The sequence below is a fragment of the Nannobrachium achirus genome (assembly GCF_963921795.1).
Source record: "Nannobrachium achirus genome assembly, chromosome: 12".
NCBI classification, from domain to species: domain Eukaryota; kingdom Metazoa; phylum Chordata; class Actinopteri; order Myctophiformes; family Myctophidae; genus Nannobrachium; species Nannobrachium achirus.
This window is the reverse complement of record NC_137832.1, coordinates 11761451-11781146: the sequence shown is the minus strand read 5'-3', so window position 1 is coordinate 11781146 and position 19696 is coordinate 11761451. Positions and strand designations below refer to the sequence as shown.

General features: G+C 43.1%; 1 protein-coding gene and 1 pseudogene across 2 annotated transcripts; both read left to right on the top strand.

Annotated features, from left to right (window-relative positions):
• Nucleotides 1-7197: 7197 nt before the first annotated feature.
• On the top strand, nucleotides 7198-14376 carry LOC308295046 (leucine-rich repeat flightless-interacting protein 2-like; annotated as a pseudogene). The gene is made up of 2 exons: nucleotides 7198-7914; nucleotides 13854-14376. The product of its transcript is annotated as a leucine-rich repeat flightless-interacting protein 2-like (transcript).
• A 1733-nt stretch (nucleotides 14377-16109) lies between these two features.
• LOC308295047 (leucine-rich repeat flightless-interacting protein 2-like) lies at nucleotides 16110-17324 on the top strand (the record flags this gene model as incomplete). The annotated part of the gene is made up of 1 exon (XM_080737988.1): nucleotides 16110-17324. One exon carries the CDS (start codon nucleotides 16110-16112, stop codon nucleotides 17322-17324), a length of 1215 nt encoding a protein of 404 aa, XP_080594114.1.
• Between the last annotated feature and the right edge of the window lie 2372 nt (nucleotides 17325-19696).

Genomic DNA, 19696 nt, shown 5'->3' with positions numbered 1-19696 from the left:
GTGGTCATACAGTCGGCTGTTGATCTATTGACAGAATAGGCTATTCCTATGGAAAATTACTTAGCTGCCTATTCCAATTAATTTTGTGTTATTAATCACAGCCGCTTCCTATATATCTTTTTGGAGCTGTGTGCAGCTCCCTATACGTGGCTGTGTGGGTCTGTGTGTGTGTGTGTCTGTCTGTCTGTCTGTGTGTCTGTGTGTATGTAGCCTGACTTCGGCGCGTAACTAGTGCCGCACCATTTACGCCACTCGCGCAATATATACATCAAAATGTGCGGCTCGGCCGGGAATGGTGTTCTATTACCTTTCGTTCCGATCCGCCTTACCATGCCGACGTAATCGGCAAAAAACGACGCTTAATTGTCCCCATTGACTTATAATGGGACAATGCAAGAAATCACTTTCAAGTATTTTTCTCTCGTAAACCATAGGAGCTACAGTTTCAAACCTCGGAGAGGAGATTCATAATGATTTTAAGAATGAATCGAAAAATAATTACATCACTCGGCCTCATGGTGGCGCTATAACGGCCCAATTTACGTTTTGCCCCGTAACTCTTGAACCGTAGATCGGAAAATTAAAATTCTTTTTTCCCTGGATTCCTTGGGTCAAGACGCATCTCCCCATATAGGCCACGCCCATTTGCGCCAGGATAGATTTTCCGCCATCTTGAATTTTCTCCAAAACACACTTTTTGCTCCTTTTCCTACATATTTTCTTCAAATGTCACAAAAATCGGTACACATGATCTACACACACACACACACACACACACACACACACACACACACACACACACACACAGCTCCACTTCACACGGGTGTGATTTTTTTAAAGAAGCGAAACTCACGCATTTCAGGCAGTAATTAGCAATGGATGGGTGGAGGAATCTCTCTCTCTTTCTCTCTCTCTCTCTCTCTCTCTCTCTCTCAAAACATAGCCTGTATAAAGCCTTCTCCTTGATTCATTTAACAATAAATAGCGCAAGAACGCGTGAACATAATAAGCATCACCGTTTCCACATCAAATCTCTCTCTGTCTGTCTCTTTCTTTCTTTACAAGTGTAACCGGTGTAGCTTTATCTTTCTGCGTTGTATGAATCAGATAGACCCAGGAATCGCTTTGGAGACAGGCAGCACTCCTTTTATTTCTGACAACAATACAGAAAACACACGTCTCCAAGTTAATACTGTATAGTGCAGCATGGACTCCTTTCTCGTTCAATACGGAAGAACAGAATCAAAAGGTAACAGCACATAAAATGTAACATACCTGACAACAATACAGAAAACACACGTCTCCAAGTTAATACTGTATAGTGCAGCATGGACTCCTTTCTAAACAAAATGGAACAGACACTGTATAAGTAATTTGCAACTTAAATAGTATTTTGTTATACAGAACAGAGAGATAACAAAGGCCACCCACCTCGTTCAATACGGAAGAACAGAATGAAGAGGTGGAGGTGTGGCAGGGTTATTTATACAGTAGGAGGGGACTTAAAGGAGCCGTGGCCACAAATGCACTATAATATGGAGAATGTCAGGTAAAAGCCCTTATTTGTATATTTTGTGTAATTATATACACTTATATTTAATACTGTTACACAAGCAAGTGAAGCAACGGGTCCATAATGATGTTTCCTATCCTTATCAGGTTGGAAATGTGAAGCTAAATGAATAAATAACCTAAATAAAAACAATAAAATAATGTATAATCCCAAATGTTGAATCGCGTGTGAGCCATAACTTTATATGCGGTGGCGCATGCTTAAAAAGAACATATTAATGTAACGGGATGCTAATTGCAGATCTGTTCTTTTTAACCACATGATTCATTTAGCCATGAAACATAACAGCCGTGCATCAGACACTCGGACAGTGTTGTAAGCTTTTAAATCCGTTATTTTTGTGCACCGCACCCGATGACATGGACATACTGCCGTCCCAGCAACAACGTGAAGAGTTTGACTTGTGCACGCCTGTCCTCAGGGAACAGCGAGAGAGCGAAAAGAGAGCGAAAATCCTAATGCCTCGAAAGAAAAGCCAAGTTTGACTTTATTCTGTGTTGTGGTCGTTTGGATGGAGGTTGTGCGCGCAGCGCGCCCGCCGCGTCGCCTCCTCCTCCTGTGTTATAAGATGGTGACCTTACTTTTATTTGTGACTGTATTTGTGTCAAAACAAACAATGATCACCGTGTTCGGAGAGCGTCACCGCACCGCAGCGCCTGCTCACAGGGAGAGGAGATGATACAATTATTGCGACCGTAGGTCGCATTTACTACCAAAACCTCCACGGGCTGTCTGTCAGTCAGTCAGTCAGTCCGTCCGTCAGTCAGTCACACTTTTGCCCTGCTCATATCTCCACAACCGTTGCCCCCATCCATGCCAGATTTTGCACACACACTCCTTGACTGCCAAACTACAACCTCCAAGGACCCCCGGAGCCCCAGGGACCCCCAGGTCCCTGGGGGACCCCCAGATGTAAAAAATGACCAAATGTGCTCACACGTCACACGTCACACTTTTTCCCTGCTTATATCTCCGCACCCGTTGACCCGATCCATGCCAGATTTTACACACACACTCCTTGCCTGCCAAACTACAACCTCCAAGGACCCCCGGAGCCCAAAAATGACCAAATGTGCAAAAATGACCAAATGACCACCCCAACGGGGCTGCTCACGGGGAATTCCCGGGGACCACCGACTCCTGCTGCTCCAGAACGGATGCAAAAGTGGTGGCGCCCCCAGTGGAGGACCCCTGCCACTGCAGCGCACATAAAATGCCGTAACTCGGGCTAGGAGCATCCGAGAGAGCCGGGGCCGGTACCTATTCGTCCGCCAAGGCAACGCGGAGACCCCACCCCTCATTTCTCACATGGCCCTATTCTAGCGCCACCTTCAGGCCGATTTTTAAAACACATTTTTGGACACTGCTCCTACAGTTTTTGCCCTAAAATCACGAATATCACTACACAGCATGTCTACACTCATGTCATCAACATGGATCAGGAAGATTTGGGAAAAACACATTTTTGCCCTATTTGTGGAGATAAGCCACCTACGGTCGCTTATCTCCCGATTAGGGAGTCTTACTGGTTAACGTGTAGCCTACAGCCTACTGCAGGTCATGAAGACATATCAGCGGTCGGGTCATAACAATAATGATTCCCGTAAGAAATTCATGCTTTTAGAACTAATTATTGATCCAGCTTCACAACTGCAATTAACAAAGATTGATGAGTGTAGTCTCTTGTAGCCGAAGTTACAATTGCTTCACGAGTAGTCGTTTATTATTTTTTCCATATTGTTTTTCAATGAACAACACACAATGCAGAATGTAGTAGGCTGATCAGACATAAGTTTGGTCCTCTATAAAGTCCGGCTCCGTTCACACCAGCAGAGGACCGGACCATGGTCCATTTGGAAGGGGACCGAGTCCTGCCTTTTCAAGAGGACCATGGTCCGGACCAAACAAAGGGACCATGGTCCCTTTACACGTTCACACCAGCGGACCAAAGGAGAAAGAGGACCATGGTCCCTTTTAAGCGGACCAAATAACCCTGGTGTGAACGCCCCCTAAGTGTTGGTTTGATTAGGCTATTAATTAAAATAACTGTGAAAACACTATGAGCACACATTCCAAATTCCAGTTATTAATCACAGCCGCTTCCTATATATAGCCTATATTTTTGTTTTTTAAAGAAGCGAAACTCACGCATTTCAGGCAGCAATTAGCGATGGATGCAGGAATCTCTCTCTCTCGCAAAAAAAAACAAAAAAAAACATATAGGCTATTAAGCCTAGGCTACTTCATTCATTTAATAATAAATAGCCCAAGAACGCGTGGGCAAATAACTTTAAGCGTCACCGTTTCCACGTCAACTAATCTTTCTCTGTCTCTCTCTTTCTTTCTTTACAAGCAACGGGCCCATACGGATATTTCCCATCCTTATCAGGTTGGAAATGTGAAACTAAATTAATAAAATAACCTCAATGAAAACAATAAAATAATGCATACTCCATAACTTTATATGCGGTGGCGCATGCTTAAAAAGAACAGATCTAACAGGATGCAAGCTTGCAGATCTGTTCTTTTTAACCACAGAATTTAGCCCTGAAACATAACGGCCGTGCTAAGGAATCCTATACTGTACTATCGGACAGTGTTGTAGCTTGCAAATCAGTGATTTTTGCGCACCACACACGATGACTATGGACATCTATCTTACTGCCGTTCCAACAACAATGTGAAGAGTTTGACTCATGCTGCACCTCGGGGTAACAGTGAGAGAGCGAAAAGAGAGCGAAAGAAAAGCCAAGTTTGACATTTCTGTGTCGTTTGGATTGAAGTTATGCGAGCAGCGCGCCTCCTTCTACTCCCGTGTTACACACAAGATGGTGACCTTACTTTTATTTGTGACAGTATTTGTGTCAAAACAAACAATGATCACCGTGTTCGTAGAGCGACCCCTGGAGTCACCGCACACGATGGGTCACCAGTTTCCATGTAGCTTACAAGACAACGCAGCGCCGGCTCACAGGGAGAGGAGACGATACAATTATGTGTAGCCTACTGCAGGCAGCTCATCAAGAAATATCAGCGGTCGGGTCATATCAATCAACAGTGATTCCCGTAAGAAATACATGCTTTTAGAACTAATTATTAATCCAGCTTCACAAATGCAAAACATAAAGATTGATGAGTAGTCTCTTGTAGCCGAAGTTATAATTGCTTCACGAGTAGCCTAGTCATTTATTCTTTTTTTCCATATTGTTTTTCAATGAACAACACACAATGCAGAATGTACTGTAGCCTGATCAGACATACGTTTTGTCCTCTATAAAGTCCGGCTCCGTTCACACCAGCAGAGGACCGTACCATGGTCCTTTTGGAAGGGGACCGAGTCCTGCCTTTTCAAGAGGACCATGGTCCGGACCAAACAAAGGGACCATGGTCCCTTTGCACGTTCACACCAGCGGACCAAAGGAGAAAGAGGACCATGGTCCCTTTTAAGCGGACCAAATAACCCTGGTGTGAACATGCCCTTAATTAGTTGCTCACTCTTCATGAGGGGAAACCAAAGGATCTATGAACCTTATACAGTAGCTTGACTTTAAATAGAATAGCACTGTTTAAGAATGCACCTTGCATATGCTGCTAGAAAATATATCTTTATGTCTTGGATAAATTACAAACCTACTAAAATGTGTTGGCATAGGATGTGTAGAGAAGGGCAAGCGATACGATGTCTAGTGACTTGGTGTGAGACTGTTGTTGACAGTGGAGTCCTGACTAGCTACAATACTATTGGTGGCCTGAGCAGTTTCCATTCGTACCTATTTCTTAGCGCTATGGACAGAATAGTCAATCTTTGCCCCGCCCCCCCCCCCCCGACTTTCGGCACCTCTGTTACGGTCCAGGTGAACACAACGGAGGGCTCCCTACCTCCGGGTTCAGCCAATCACAAGACCATCACTGGTCTTAACTGGGACCAGAACGATGTTTTGATACAGCGCTTCAGAGACCCACGTTAATGCGGTGAACCCTACAAGCCAAATTTGTACTATTCTTTGTTTTGTATTTTTCTCACGCTGCAAGAAGTTCAGTAAACTTTGTATAAACTTTTCCTTAGAGTATCATTTCACCTTTTAAGAACTTCCACTACACCACAGAAAAAATCAATACATTTTATTGTTCAAGTGGCATGGGCCAAAATGTGAAGCGAGCCGTTATAGTGCCACCATGAGGCCTATGAAAGTTTTGGGGTGGCAGTTCATCCTTTGCCTACTGGCAGTGTGTATGCAAAGTGTGATTACGACCGTAGGTCGCAGTTTACCATCAGCACGTCACATCTTGACCGTATCTGTACGTACGTACTATGGGTAAAGCTTGTCTTTTTTTACATCACTGTGATGTCAGGGGAACCAAATCCATTGTATTTCCATACATGGAGATCCCTGTTCATGCCAGGCGAACAAATCCCTTTTATGCCCATATATGGAGATATGGAGATCCCTGGGATGCCAGGGGAACCAAATCCCTTTTATGCCCATATATGGAGATCCCTGATGTCCAAATCACTGTGACATCACTTAGACTCTGTCCCTTTTATGCCCATATATGGAGATCCCTGATGTCCACATCACTGTGACTTTGTGCCACACTGGCCAGATGGCCAACACATGGCGCGGCTTCTCTCCCTTAGGCGTAGCTTGCAGTTTACTATCAGAACCGCCACAGCTTGTTTGTTTCTGCCCGGACGGGTAAAGCCTGACACTGTGGTTCCCCTGACACATCGCTGTGACATCACAGGTGACATCACAGTGATGTCAGATACTCAGAGCAGGGATCTCCATATATGGACATAAACAGGCGACATCACAGTCATGTCAGATACTCAGAGCAGGGAACTCCATATATGGGCATAAAATGGATTATGTTAGGGATCTCCATATATGGGCATAAAAGGGATTGTATCCCAGATGATGTCGTTAGGAGAACCACACTAACAGAATCCATATATGGCTAAGACAGATGGCCAAGACAGATGGCGCGACCTCAACCTTTTATGGCATTTCGTGCAAAACAGGCCCCCGAGCAAACTTGTAAATCCGATCATTGCCAATCAGAAGGCCTTCTGAATTGCTGACATCCACAACGATTTGCAGGAGCTTTCAGACAATATCTGTTGGATCAGTAGCACAAAGTGTGTTTTGAAGATAACACAAAATGGTGAGAATTTTGGCAGGCAGAAATGGGCATGGCTTAAGTTGCGTGGGAAGTTGTGCTAACCAAGCTAGCTGGCTAATAGTATTAGCTAGAAGAGGGGGACTGGCCGTCAATGGTGGGTGTAAATAATGTTTCAGACCATATTTTAGACCGTGTTCAGGATGCCTGGAACCCATATATGGAGATAACCTATCCAATTCTGATATCCCCATATCTGGAGATAACCGACATATGCATGTCTGACATCATTAACCCCGTTCTGTAACTCCTTATATGGAGCAAACTTAAACATCCAAGCCTGACATCATAGACTCTATATTTGGGCATGACCAACATTGAGACTCCATAAATGAATATGACTGACTAACAGTGACATCACTCTGACACCAGCACCGCAGCCAACGATATAAAAAGGTAAGGGAACCCATCGATGATACTCAGAGACATCAACTACCTTCAACATGGCCACACAAGGTTCCAGTAGAAAGCGCACTCCACTTAGAGACTGTTCCTCGGCCGAGGACTTGAGTAGCATTGCCCGAGAGGCGGAGGCCAGGCTAGCAGCGAAAAGGGCAGCTCAAGCAGAGGCACGGCATATTCGAATGAGGGAACTTGAAAGGCGACAGAAAGAGCTGGATGAAAAACGTGACAAGCAGTGTTCAGACTACAGCCGCCCGTCCTCGCGCTGTGCCACCCCAGGCCTCGCGTCAGCCCCGCTGGCATCCTTGGGTGGCACCTCTTCCCGACGGGGCAGTGCAGACACTAGGGGCATCGTCGACCCTCACATTAGTCTGAGAGAACTTAGGGATATGTATAAAATAAAGGACCAGATTCGGGATGTGGAGGGGCAATACATGCAGGGGCTTAAAGTGCAGAAGGAGTCACAAGCCGAGGAAAAGCACAAGAAAGCCATGGTATCGAACGGACAGCTGGACAACGAGGAGACAAACCTCATCTACCAGGTAGACACTCTCAAGGACGTCGTAGAGAAGACGGAGGAGCAAATGGCCGAGATGAAGAGGGAGGTGGAGGACAAATCAAGGGAACTAGAAAGACAAAAGCACACATGCAAAGTCCTGCAGCACAAACAAGAGGAGTTAAAAGAGGCCAGAGAGATGAACTCATAGAGAAACAGGGCCTGGTCGTCATCCCAGAAGGTACGCCAAACAGGGACGTCAGTGATAAGATTAAAATGTTTAATATGGTATAGATATCATTCTCAGTGTTAAAAGTCAATGCCATGATGTTTTGATCTGATAACTAATACACGAGACGAGAATCTGCCCCACTCCAGGGACAGAAAGATTGACCAGCGAAATGTCAAAGTGTCCAGGACACGGGATAATGAAAAGCCAAAACATTCTACATCCTTGGCTTCTGAGTCCACGAGACTCAGTCACAACAACATCCCATCCATGTTATGTTTAATTGTCCAATCAGAATGTGACTAATGTATTCTGTAAACTCCATATATCTGTGAATCATTATGCTTTGGGACTCAGAGAGAAGCAAAGATGGGTGATTTTGCTCTACTGTACTGCTGTACAGTAATTTGAACTCTGACTAAACTTCAACAAAAAACGCATATTCCCTGGTGTGGACATTCATCATTTCTTGTGTGTGGAGTATTTTATTATGATTGGGGAAACTGTTTATCCATATGGAATATGATTCATAATTCCATCAAATGGCCCATTCGATTGCCGGATTAGCTCCGAGGAGATATTGGGGACTCAACATTGTTGGACTCATTTTGTCTTCTCCGCTGCTAGAACCAGTTACGGATTTCTACTGATTTGACGTTTATGGATTCGATACAGCTGGACAGTTTGTTTTGGAATCCCACTTCGTTCATCTCTGCTAGTAACAACCAGCCGAGGATATTATCAGACGTTTCCCCTGACTCCCACGGAGTAACACTGAAAGGACTCCCTCCACGTTTTTTCCTCCTGAGCGCGGCACAGGAAGGCAGAAAACACCTGCCGAAATCTAAACAACCTTTTTACAAACGGAACAACACCTTTGAATTGAAGCGTCTCTTCAAAGCTTGGGGAATGAACTGATAACAGCTTTAATGGCTAAGATAGACAATGAGGAAATGAAACCGGTTGTTTCTAGGTGCCCCACAATTGCACCATTTTTGCCCATATGGAGAAAGGAATTCGGATATGATGACTCTCTCCCACATCAACATATCGATAAAATCTCACAACGGTCTGAAGAAAGCCGAAATGGAGGCAGCCAGGGTTGGCTCTGGCACAGCGTTCCACACCAGGGACCGGACACAGACAGTTTCTCTCACAGAGACTTGAGAGGCGGGCTTCATTCTCACACACTGTCCTAATTCAACAGAACCCAGGTCATACGTTTATACCTGCTGTCTTAAGAGTCTAGCTAGCTCTTAACACAGCTGCATTTTTATTGTTTAATGTTTTGTAGTCTATTGTTTTATCGCTTTTCGTTGCACGTTTGAGTAACAGAATAGGGACTGCGGTTTCCTGTTCTGAGGACATAGCAGACTGTTGGTCACAGATTCATGCTTGTCCATATTATTAGTTGGTGTTATTTAGCACGAGACTCCAGTTTAGTGTTGCCAGGACGAAAGTTATTTCTGTCCTGAAGGAAATCTTTACACGATTTTGTTTAGTGTACCCAGAACAAAAGCAATTGTTCTGAAGGGAGAATCTCTTGGCCAGTGCATAACCCAGCCACTTAACCACATAACAAATCGCGTGGTTATTTTATCAATAATAGCTGTTTCCAGCTACTTAATCACATAAGAAATAGCGTGGTTATTTTAATTGGTAGATTTCCTTTATGTTCCAGAACAGAACGTTCTGACGGAAATCTTCATGCTTTACGCTTACACGTCTTCGTTTTCGTCTCAGTCTTATCTTATTTTATTTATTTTTTTATTTCCATCTCAGGCGACTCTGAGATGTTGAATACAGGAGCTTTTTATCTCAACGCTCCCAAGAACATTTTTAAGAAACATGACCATTCAAGCTAAAAAAGCCCCTGCTCCGAGAAGCAGTGTTTTTATCGTGTAAATCCTGGACACACACGGATGAGATGTTACAATCTAAACCCAGAACTTTTTTTTTTTTAACCCGGACCTCACATCACTCTGGAAGATCATCGGGAACTCCCATTTACCAGCAATACCTAAAACTTTTCCTGGAACATATGTGCGGAGCTGTGGAGAAATCAGACATTATTGCCACTGGATGTGTTGCTGGATACCACTCAAACCTCATTAGGAAGGAACCGAGAACGCAAACAGTGTTTTCAGATGCTGACGGGCTTGACAAGGCCCCCCCCAGCCGAACCTGGCTGGCACTGCCTTCCACTCACAACGCGATGGGACGCGTTGTGAGCTTGTCGATCTGCTACGTGACTTTCATGGATTACAATGTCCCGAAAAGAACAAACACTCTTTTGACCCTGGGGACACCCCGAGATAATGGTACTATATTTTGTTTACTTTTGACTAAGTACGACTTCTGAAAAAAAAAAAAGAAATCAAGTTCTGACTGACAAACCCTTTTATTAGTGTTAAATGTATGATATATATTGTCTGTCTAATCCTCTCTAATCCCATTTTCCTCCCGTGGTTACATTTTGGCCTGTCTATTATGAAAGAAGGAAAAGAAAAAAACCTCACCAAGGTGAAGTGAGCGGAGCAACATGATTCATGTGTTCTGTGCTTATCTCGCTTATGCTGCTGGCTCGCTCGCGCTCACGCTTGCCCGCGCTCGCTTGCCCGATGCTTACATTTTGGTTTATGGATTATTATTGTTTTATTTTGAAAAAAACTATGAGGGGATCTTATTTTGAGAAGCCACAAGTCGCTTCTCAGCATTTTGACTCTGAGCTGCTTACGCTGCTTATAGGCTGGCACGGCCTATGTGTTATTTTCACTATGAGGGGATTGCTGGAATGGCTCGATAATCTGTTTTTATCTCATTTTCCTGATTTTATTTTGAGAGGCCACAACAAGTAGGTTCTCTGCATTTTTATTCTGTGTGTGACCTCGCTCTCTCTCGAAAAAGGGGTCTCACTTCCTTTTGTTTTGTTTGTGTTCTAACTCACTTGCCTGGTTTGCAAAACTAGGAATTATTTACACATATGACTGTCTCTCTCTCTCTCTATGAAAAGGGATCTCATTCACTCTTGGTATGACTACACTCGTACTGATAACAACCAACGCTTGGGTTTATTTGAATGTTTATATATGATGCCCCTAACGTCTTAATAATTTTTTTTCTCCCTAATGTATTAATTCTTTTTCACCAATGTGGTAGGGATTATTTTTACTTTATTTATTTCATTTTAGGGGACAGGACGGACTCGACCTGGATAGACAGGTATCGTGGAAGGAACTCCACTAACTCGCTAACCAACTTGACTGACACTCAACTTGACGGACTGACGGTTTTATTTCAATTTTATTTTAGCCAGTTTAATTTCATGACTGTTTATTTTATTATAACCCATTTTCTCCTGTCCTACTGTTTTGTCGTGAAAACCGTTCCTCTTGCAGAGAACGTGTAAACAACTGACTTGCTTTCATTCCTTTCTAAAACAACTGATAGTCTGCTAGAAGACAGGCCTTCAAGGTCAGAGGGTCTGTGTGTGTGAGATTTATTATTTAGTAATCCTGTTCTTTTAAACCACATCTTATGGACATGAACCAAAAACATTTACTTTTACCATTCTTAACACATAAACTGCAGTATGGGTTAAGGATGGAAGAGGCCTAGCCCTGCTTTACTCAACCTTTAATTTCTCATGTTGGTTTATTTTTGGTAATACTTTATCCTCTTTACTTGAGTAAAAGCAGGCTGAGACGGTTCCAAAAAACAATTTAGATGGCTGGGCCCCATTCAAACCTTCCCAGTCAAATTCCACAATTATTACAACCCTACTGGGCTTATACGGGATTACACATTAAAAAAAAAAATAATAATAATAATAATGACATTATGATTATGTTATGTGTTTCTATTTAATTTTTCTTATTTTTATTTCTTTAAAGTTTCATTCATTTTCTGGTTAGAGAGGCTTTAAACAGGCCTCGCTAACTATTGTATGGTACACTTCCCCCCTCACAGGCCTGGAAGCTCACTCTAACTCTGACAGTGAGCAGAGTCATTGTCCTTTACTGTACCTCGGTACCCTACTGTACCTCGGTACCATCAATTATCCTCCAAACAAAACAATTTTTGTCACACCCAATATTTTTGGCTGTGGCAAACGGGAGGGAATGTGTTTGGAGAATTTCATTTTCTGAATTCATATTTCATTTTCTGAATTCATATTTTATTTTCTGAATTCATATTTCATTTTCTGATTTCATATTTACATATTTCATTTTGTTTTCATCTCATTTTATTTCAGAATATATATATATTTCACTTTGCTTAATCATGTTTAAATCTGTTTACCCCTAACAGAACAAACTTAATACAATTTGACACAAATGGTGTCCCTTGGTGATGTATATCTAAAACAAATCAAACATGTCTATACCTAAATACACACAATGGTCTTAACTTCCATGTAATTCTGATGTTTATTCTATTTTTCAGACTTATCTATTTGATAGACGGTCCATATCTCTTCCCATGATCTGTGAGGAAGGATCATTTTTCGTGAGTACGAGGATTCAAGTCACCTGAGTTCCTATATCATTTTTGTTAATACTTACAGTTGTCTTGTCCCAAAATGCAACTCTCTTCTTTTGATAAGATCTCATAGCCTCGTCCTGGAAATGTTAAATACTGTCATATTAAGTGTATAAAACCTTACTGAAATGATGAGGACAGAGGTCCTATACCTTACTGTTGTGGAGTCAAAAAAGGTCCACCCTGGCTGGGACATATCGTCAAGCAAGGAATGGACCATGACGCTCCACCACACTAATCAAATTTTCAAAATTCTACATTCGTCAATCTCAGGTGAAGCGACTTCACCAAACAAATTAAAAACGTCAAATATATATATATATATATATATATTCTCTTTCATTAAATGCACTCTCTGTAGTGCACCCCACCATCAACCCAGGTGAGGCTGTGAAGAAACTTTGGAAAGATTCTAAATTTAGTGATAAAGTTTGTCATGGTGCGACAGGACAATGTTTGTTATTGATGGATCAAAGGTTTCCTTTTCCTATCAATATATTTTAAGGAACGTGTGATTTTCTCCTCTCTCTCATAAAAATATTCTAACTCATGTTAACTAAACGTTACAGGCCCCAAATTATAAGAGAAAATATCCTTGGTTTAATCTCAGACTGCCCTTTGACGCACTCCCCCTAATGATTCCAAATTATACAGTCCTTTATCTTTCATTATCAAAATATTTTTACCTTTGGTTGTATTCTGATTTAAATACCTTTAAAAGACTTAAATACCTTTGGAAATATACAGTTCTTTTGACTCTCCTCTTTAAAAAACTTAAAGCTATCGAAATGTTTTGACTTAAATTGTTCAATTATTATGTTCTGTTTCAAATACCTTTAAAAAGTTGAACCCATGTTTTCTTCCCTTGTTGTTTTATTATCCTTTGACCCTTTAACACTTCAAATGCTATCTCACGGGGGATTGATAAGATTAAAATGTTTAATATGGTATAGATATCATTCTCAGTGTTAAAAGTCAATGCCATGATGTTTTGATCTGATAACTAATACACGAGACGAGAATCTGCCCCACTCCAGGGACAGAAAGATTGACCAGCGAAATGTCAAAGTGTCCAGGACACGGGATAATGAAAAGCCAAAACATTCTACATCCTTGGCTTCTGAGTCCACGAGACTCAGTCACAACAACATCCCATCCATGTTATGTTTAATTGTCCAATCAGAATGTGACTAATGTATTCTGTAAACTCCATATATCTGTGAATCATTATGCTTTGGGACTCAGAGAGAAGCAAAGATGGGTGATTTTGCTCTACTGTACTGCTGTACAGTAATTTGAACTCTGACTAAACTTCAACAAAAAACGCATATTCCCTGGTGTGGACATTCATCATTTCTTGTGTGTGGAGTATTTTATTATGATTGGGGAAACTGTTTATCCATATGGAATATGATTCATAATTCCATCAGTCAGCCCCGAGCCTCCTCTTATATCTTCAGGAATCACCGTGGTCTCCCGGGAGGTAGGAGAGGGACCACCGGACGCCAGGCTACGGAAGCTGGCAGAGGAAAAGGATGAGCTGTTTGCCCAGATCAGGGAGTTGAAGCTGCGACTGGAAGGTGAGAGACAGCACAACACAGACGGGGAGAAGACGAAGGACGGCACCGACCTGCATTTCAATGCCATGCAAAGAGTTGCCAACAGACAGATTAGTGAATACAAGTTCAAGCTTTCTAATGCGGAACAGGAGATGGGTGCAATGAAACAAACCATCAACAGAATCGAAGGGCAGCTATTGAGGTTCAAGTCATCAGCAGACAACTCAGAGAAAATAGAAGACGAACTAAAAGCAGAGAAGAGGAAACTTCAGAGAGACCTGCGTACATCCCTGGATAAGATCGAAGAGATGGAGGTGATATGACCAACAACCACCTAGTGAAGCGCCTTGAGAAGATGAAGGCCAACCGAAACGCCCGCCTGTCCCAGCAGTGAGGCAATGGCTCACATGAATAGAAATCACACGGGCAGGTGCTTCACAAGGGGGGGGGGGGGAGTGGGACTGAGTTACTAGGGCCCAAGATGGAGGGGCCTTAATTATTTTTTACTTTAACTATTGAAAAATAGCCGCGCTGTGAGCTTGTATATCTGTTATTTTTCAATAGTTAAAGTATAAAATAATCTTTGCATCTGGGGGGAAAGGGGGGGGGGGGATCCCTGGAACTAAATATTTCGAAATGGGGGTCCGTGGCCAAATACATATCATTTTGGGGGTCCTTGAGATGTATACGTTTGAGAACCACTGATTTAGAACAAGGATTTAGAAGAAATTTATGGAATCGGGTCAAAAATATTCAAAGACTTGCACAAATGTTCACGATTTTTCCAAAATAATTGCCTGCCAAAATTCTCCATCATTTGTTGTTGTCTTCAAAACACACTTTGTGCTACTGATCCAACAGATATTGTCTGAAAGCTCATATGACACATTTCCATACATGGAGATCCCTGTGATGCCAGGCAAATAATCCCTTTTATGCCCATATATGGAGATATGGAGATCCATGGGATGCCAGGGGAACCAAATCCCTTTTATGCCCATATATGGAGAACCCTGATGTCCACATCACTGTGACATCACTTAGACTCTGTCCCTTTTATGCCCATATATGGAGATCCCTGATGTCCACATCACTGTGACTCTGTGCCACACTGGCCAGATGGCCAAGACATGGCGAAGCTTCTCTCCCTTAGACGTAGCTTGCAGTTTACTATCAGAACCGTCACGGCTTGTTTGTTTCTGTCTGGACGGGTAACGCCTGACACTGTGGTTCCCCTGACCCATCGCTGTGACATCACCGTGATGTCAGATACTCAGAGCAGGGAACTCCATATATGGACATAAACAGGCGACATCACAGTCATGTCAGATACTCAGAGCAGGGATCTCCATATATGGGCATAAAATGGATTATGTTAGGGATCTCCATGTATGGGCATTAAAGGGATTGTATCCCAGATGATGCCCTGTTAGGAGAACCACACTAACAGAATCCATATGGCTGAGACGGATGGCCAAGACAGATGGCGCAACCTCGCCCGTTTATGGCATTTCGTGCAAAACAGGCCCCCGAGCAAACTTGTAAATCGGATCATTGCCAATCAGAAGGCCTTCTGAATTGCTGATGACCACAACGATTTGCAGGAGCTTTCAGACAATATCTGTTGAATCAGCAGCATAAAGTGTGTTTTGAAGGCAACACAAAATGGTGGAGAATTTTGGCAGGCAGAAATGGGCATGGCTTAAGTTGCGTGGGAAGTTGTGATAACCAAGCTAGCTGGCTAATAGTATTAGCTAGAAGAGGGGGACTGGCCGTCAATGGTGGGTGTAAAGAATGTTTCAGACCATATTTTAGACCGTGTTCAGGATGCCTGGAACCCATATATGGAGATAACCTATCCAATTCTGATATCCCCATATCTGGAGATAACCGGCATACCCATGTCTGACATCATTAACCCCGTTCTGTAACTCCTTATATGGAGCGAACTTAAACATCCAAGCCTGACATCATAGACTCTATATTTGGGCATGACCAACATTGAGACTCCATAAATGGATATGACTGACTAACAATGACATCACTCTGACACCAGCACCGCAGCCAACGATATAAAAAGGCAAGGGAACCCATTGATGATACTCAGAGACATCAACTACCTTCAACATGGCCACACAAGGTTCCGGTAGAAAGCGCACTCCACTTAGAGACTGTTCCTCGGCCGACGACTTGAGTAGCATTGCCCGAGAGGCGGAGGCCAGGCTGGCAGCGAAAAGGGCAGCTCAAGCAGAGGCACGGCATATTCGAATGAGGGAACGACAGAAAGAGCTGGATGAAAAACGTGACAAGCAGTGTTCGGACTACAGCCGTCCGTCCTCGCACTGTGCCACCCCAGGCCTCGCGTCCGCCCCGCTGGCATCCTTGGGTGGCACCTCTTCCCGACGGGGCAGTGCAGACACTAGGGGCATCGTCGACCCTCACATTAGTCTGAGTGAATTTAGGGATATGTATAGACTAAAGGACCAGATTCGGGATGTGGAGGGGCAATACATGCAGGGGCTTAAAGTGCAGAAGGAGTCACAAGCCGAGGAAAAGCAACAGAAAGCCATGGTATCGAACGGACAGCTGGACAACGAGGAGACAAACCTCATCTACCAGGTAGACACTCTCAAGGACGTCGTAGAGAAGACGGAGGAGCAGATGGCCGAGATGAAGAGGGATGTGGAGGACAAATCAAGGGAACTAGAAAGACAAAAGCACACATGCAAAGTCCTGCAGCACAAACAAGAGGAGTTAAAAGAGGGAATCCGCCAGAGAGATGAACTCATAGAGAAACACGTTAGCCCTGAGCCTCCTCTTACATCTTCAGGAATCACCGTGGTCTCCCGGGAGGTAGGAGAGGGACCACCGGACGCCAGGCTACGGAAGCTGGCAGAGGAAAAGGATGAGCTGTTGGCCCAGATCAGGGAGTTGAAGCTGCAACTGGAAGGTGAGAGACAGCAACGCTCAGAGATGAACGGTGTGCACAACACAGACGGGGAGAAGACGAAGGACGGCACGGACCTGCATTTCAACCCCATGCAGAGAGTTGCCAACAGACAGATTAGTGAATACAAGTTCAAGCTTTCTAACGCGGAACAGGAGATGGGTTCAATGAAACAAACCATCAACAGGCTCGAAGGGCAGCTATTGAGGTGCAAGTCATCGGCAGACAACTCAGAGAAAATAGAAGAAGAACTAAAAGCAGAGAAGAGGAAACTTCAGAGAGAGCTGCGTACATCCCTGGATAAGATCGAAGAGATGGAGGTGACCAACAACCACCTAGTGAAGCGCCTTGAGAAGATGAAGGCCAACCGAAACGCCCGACTGTCCCAGCAGTGAGGCAATGGCTCACATGTTGTGTCTGAATAGAAATCACATGGGCAGGGGCTTCACAAGGGGGGGAAAAGTGGGACTGAGTTACTAGGGCCCAAGATGGAGGGGCATTAATTATTTCATACTTTAACTATTGAAAAGTAGCCGCGCTGTGAGCTTGTATATCTGTTATTTTTCAATAGCTAAAGTATAAAATAATCTTTGCATCTGGGGGGGAAGGGGGGGGATCCCTGGAACTAAATATTTCGAGATGGGGGTCCATGGCCAAATACATATCATTTTGGGGGTCCTTGAGTATGGGGGGGGGGGGGGGGGGTCCATGTATAAGTTTGAGAACCACTGATTTAGAACAAGGATTTAGGTGAAATGTATGGAATCGGGTCAAAAATATTCAAAGACTTGCAAAAATGTTCACGATTTTTCAAAAATAATTGCCTGACAAAATTCTCCAGCATTTTGTGTTGTCTTCAAAACACACTGTGGGCTACTGATCCAACAGATATTGTCTGAAAGCTCATTATGACAAATTTCCATACATGGAGATCCCTGTGATGCCAGGAAAAATATCCCTTTTATGCCCATATATGGAGATATGGAGATCCCTGGGATGCCAGGGGAACCAAATCTCTTTTATGCCCATATATGGAGATCCCTGATGTCCACATTACTGTGACTTTGTGCCACACTGGCCAGATGGCCAAGACATGGCGAAGCTTCTCTCCCTTAGACGCACGCAGCTTGCAGTTTACTATCAGAACCGTCACAGCTTGTTTGATTCTCCTGGACGGGTAACGCCTGACACTGTGGTTCCCCTGACCCATCGCTGTGACATCACAGTGATGTCAGATACTCAGAGCAGGGATCTCCATATATGGACATAAACAGGCGACATCACAGTCATGTCAGATACTCAGAGCAGGGATCTCCTCCATATATGGGCATGAAATGGATTCTGTTAAGGATCTCCATATACAGTATGGGCATAAAAGGGATTCTATCCCAGATGATGCCCTGTTAGGAGAACCACACTAACATAATCCATATATGGCTAAGAGAGATGGCCAAGACAGATGGCGCGACCTCGCCCGTTTATGGCATTTTGCGGGGTCCGTGAGATGTATAAGTTTGAGAACCACTGATTTAGAACAAGGATTTAGAAGACATTTATGGAATCGGGTCAAAAATATCCAAAGACTTGCACAAATAATCACGATTTTTCAAAAATAGCAGATCTACAAGTTCGCAGAGTGCCGTGCTGTGAGCTTGTATATCTGCTATTTCTCAATAGTTAAAGCACAAAATAAAGCTTAAAGGGATATTTCACTTTCAAAAAAACTTTTGGTCATTTTATTGTTTAATCAGGCTTTTATTAACACCCTGAACAGTTTTTAATTAGCTTGATTCAATGTTTAGATATTTGATGTAAATGTTACCAGGCCCTACAGGCCCAGGGCCTCTCCCCACACACACCCATTGTAACTTCAAACTCCATTTTAACCATGATAGATTCATTAAAAACACATGTTATTTTTTCTGGTGACTCATAATACCCTCCTAATACGTGAGCAGGCCGTGTTTTTTCTATCACTTTTTTCATTTATTTTTAATAATATTTTATTGTATTTATTTTTTTCCATTTTCCAAAATAATTATAAAAAATAAATGAAAAAAGTTATTCATAAAACACGGCCTGCTCACGTATTAGGAGGGTAGTATGAGTCACCAGAAAAAAATAATGGGTGATTTTAATTAATCTATCATGGTTAAAATGGAGTTTGAAGTTACAATGGGTGTGTATGGGGAGAGGAACTGGGCCTGTAGGGCCTGATAACATTTACATCAAATATCTAAATATTGAATCAAGCAAATTGAAAACTGATCAGGGTGTTCATAATAGCCTGATTAGACAATAAAATGACCAAAAGTTTTTTTGAAAGTGGAATACCCCTTTAAAGGTGATACACCATGCATTTAAAAAGTATTTGTCATATTGTTTATGTCCCAAAAAACGTTTTTCAAAAGGTTTGAGGCTAAATTACCACTCCTGAATAGAGAGCCTCTCTCACTTTTGAATGGCTCTCTCATTTTTTGGAGTTGAGGAATTTTGTATAACACGGTTCTATTGTTGCGACCGTAGGTCGCATTTACTATCAAAAGCTCCACGGGCTGTCTGTCTGTCTGTCAGTCAGTCAGTCAGTCAGTCAGTCAGTGAGTCAGTGAGTCACACTTTTGCCCTGCTCATATCTCCACAACCGTTGCCCCGATCCATGCCAAAATTTCCACACAAACTCCTTGCCTGCCAAACTACAACCTCCAAGGACCCCCGGAGTTCCAGGGACCCCCAGGTCCCTGGGGGACCCCCAGGTGTAAAAACATTA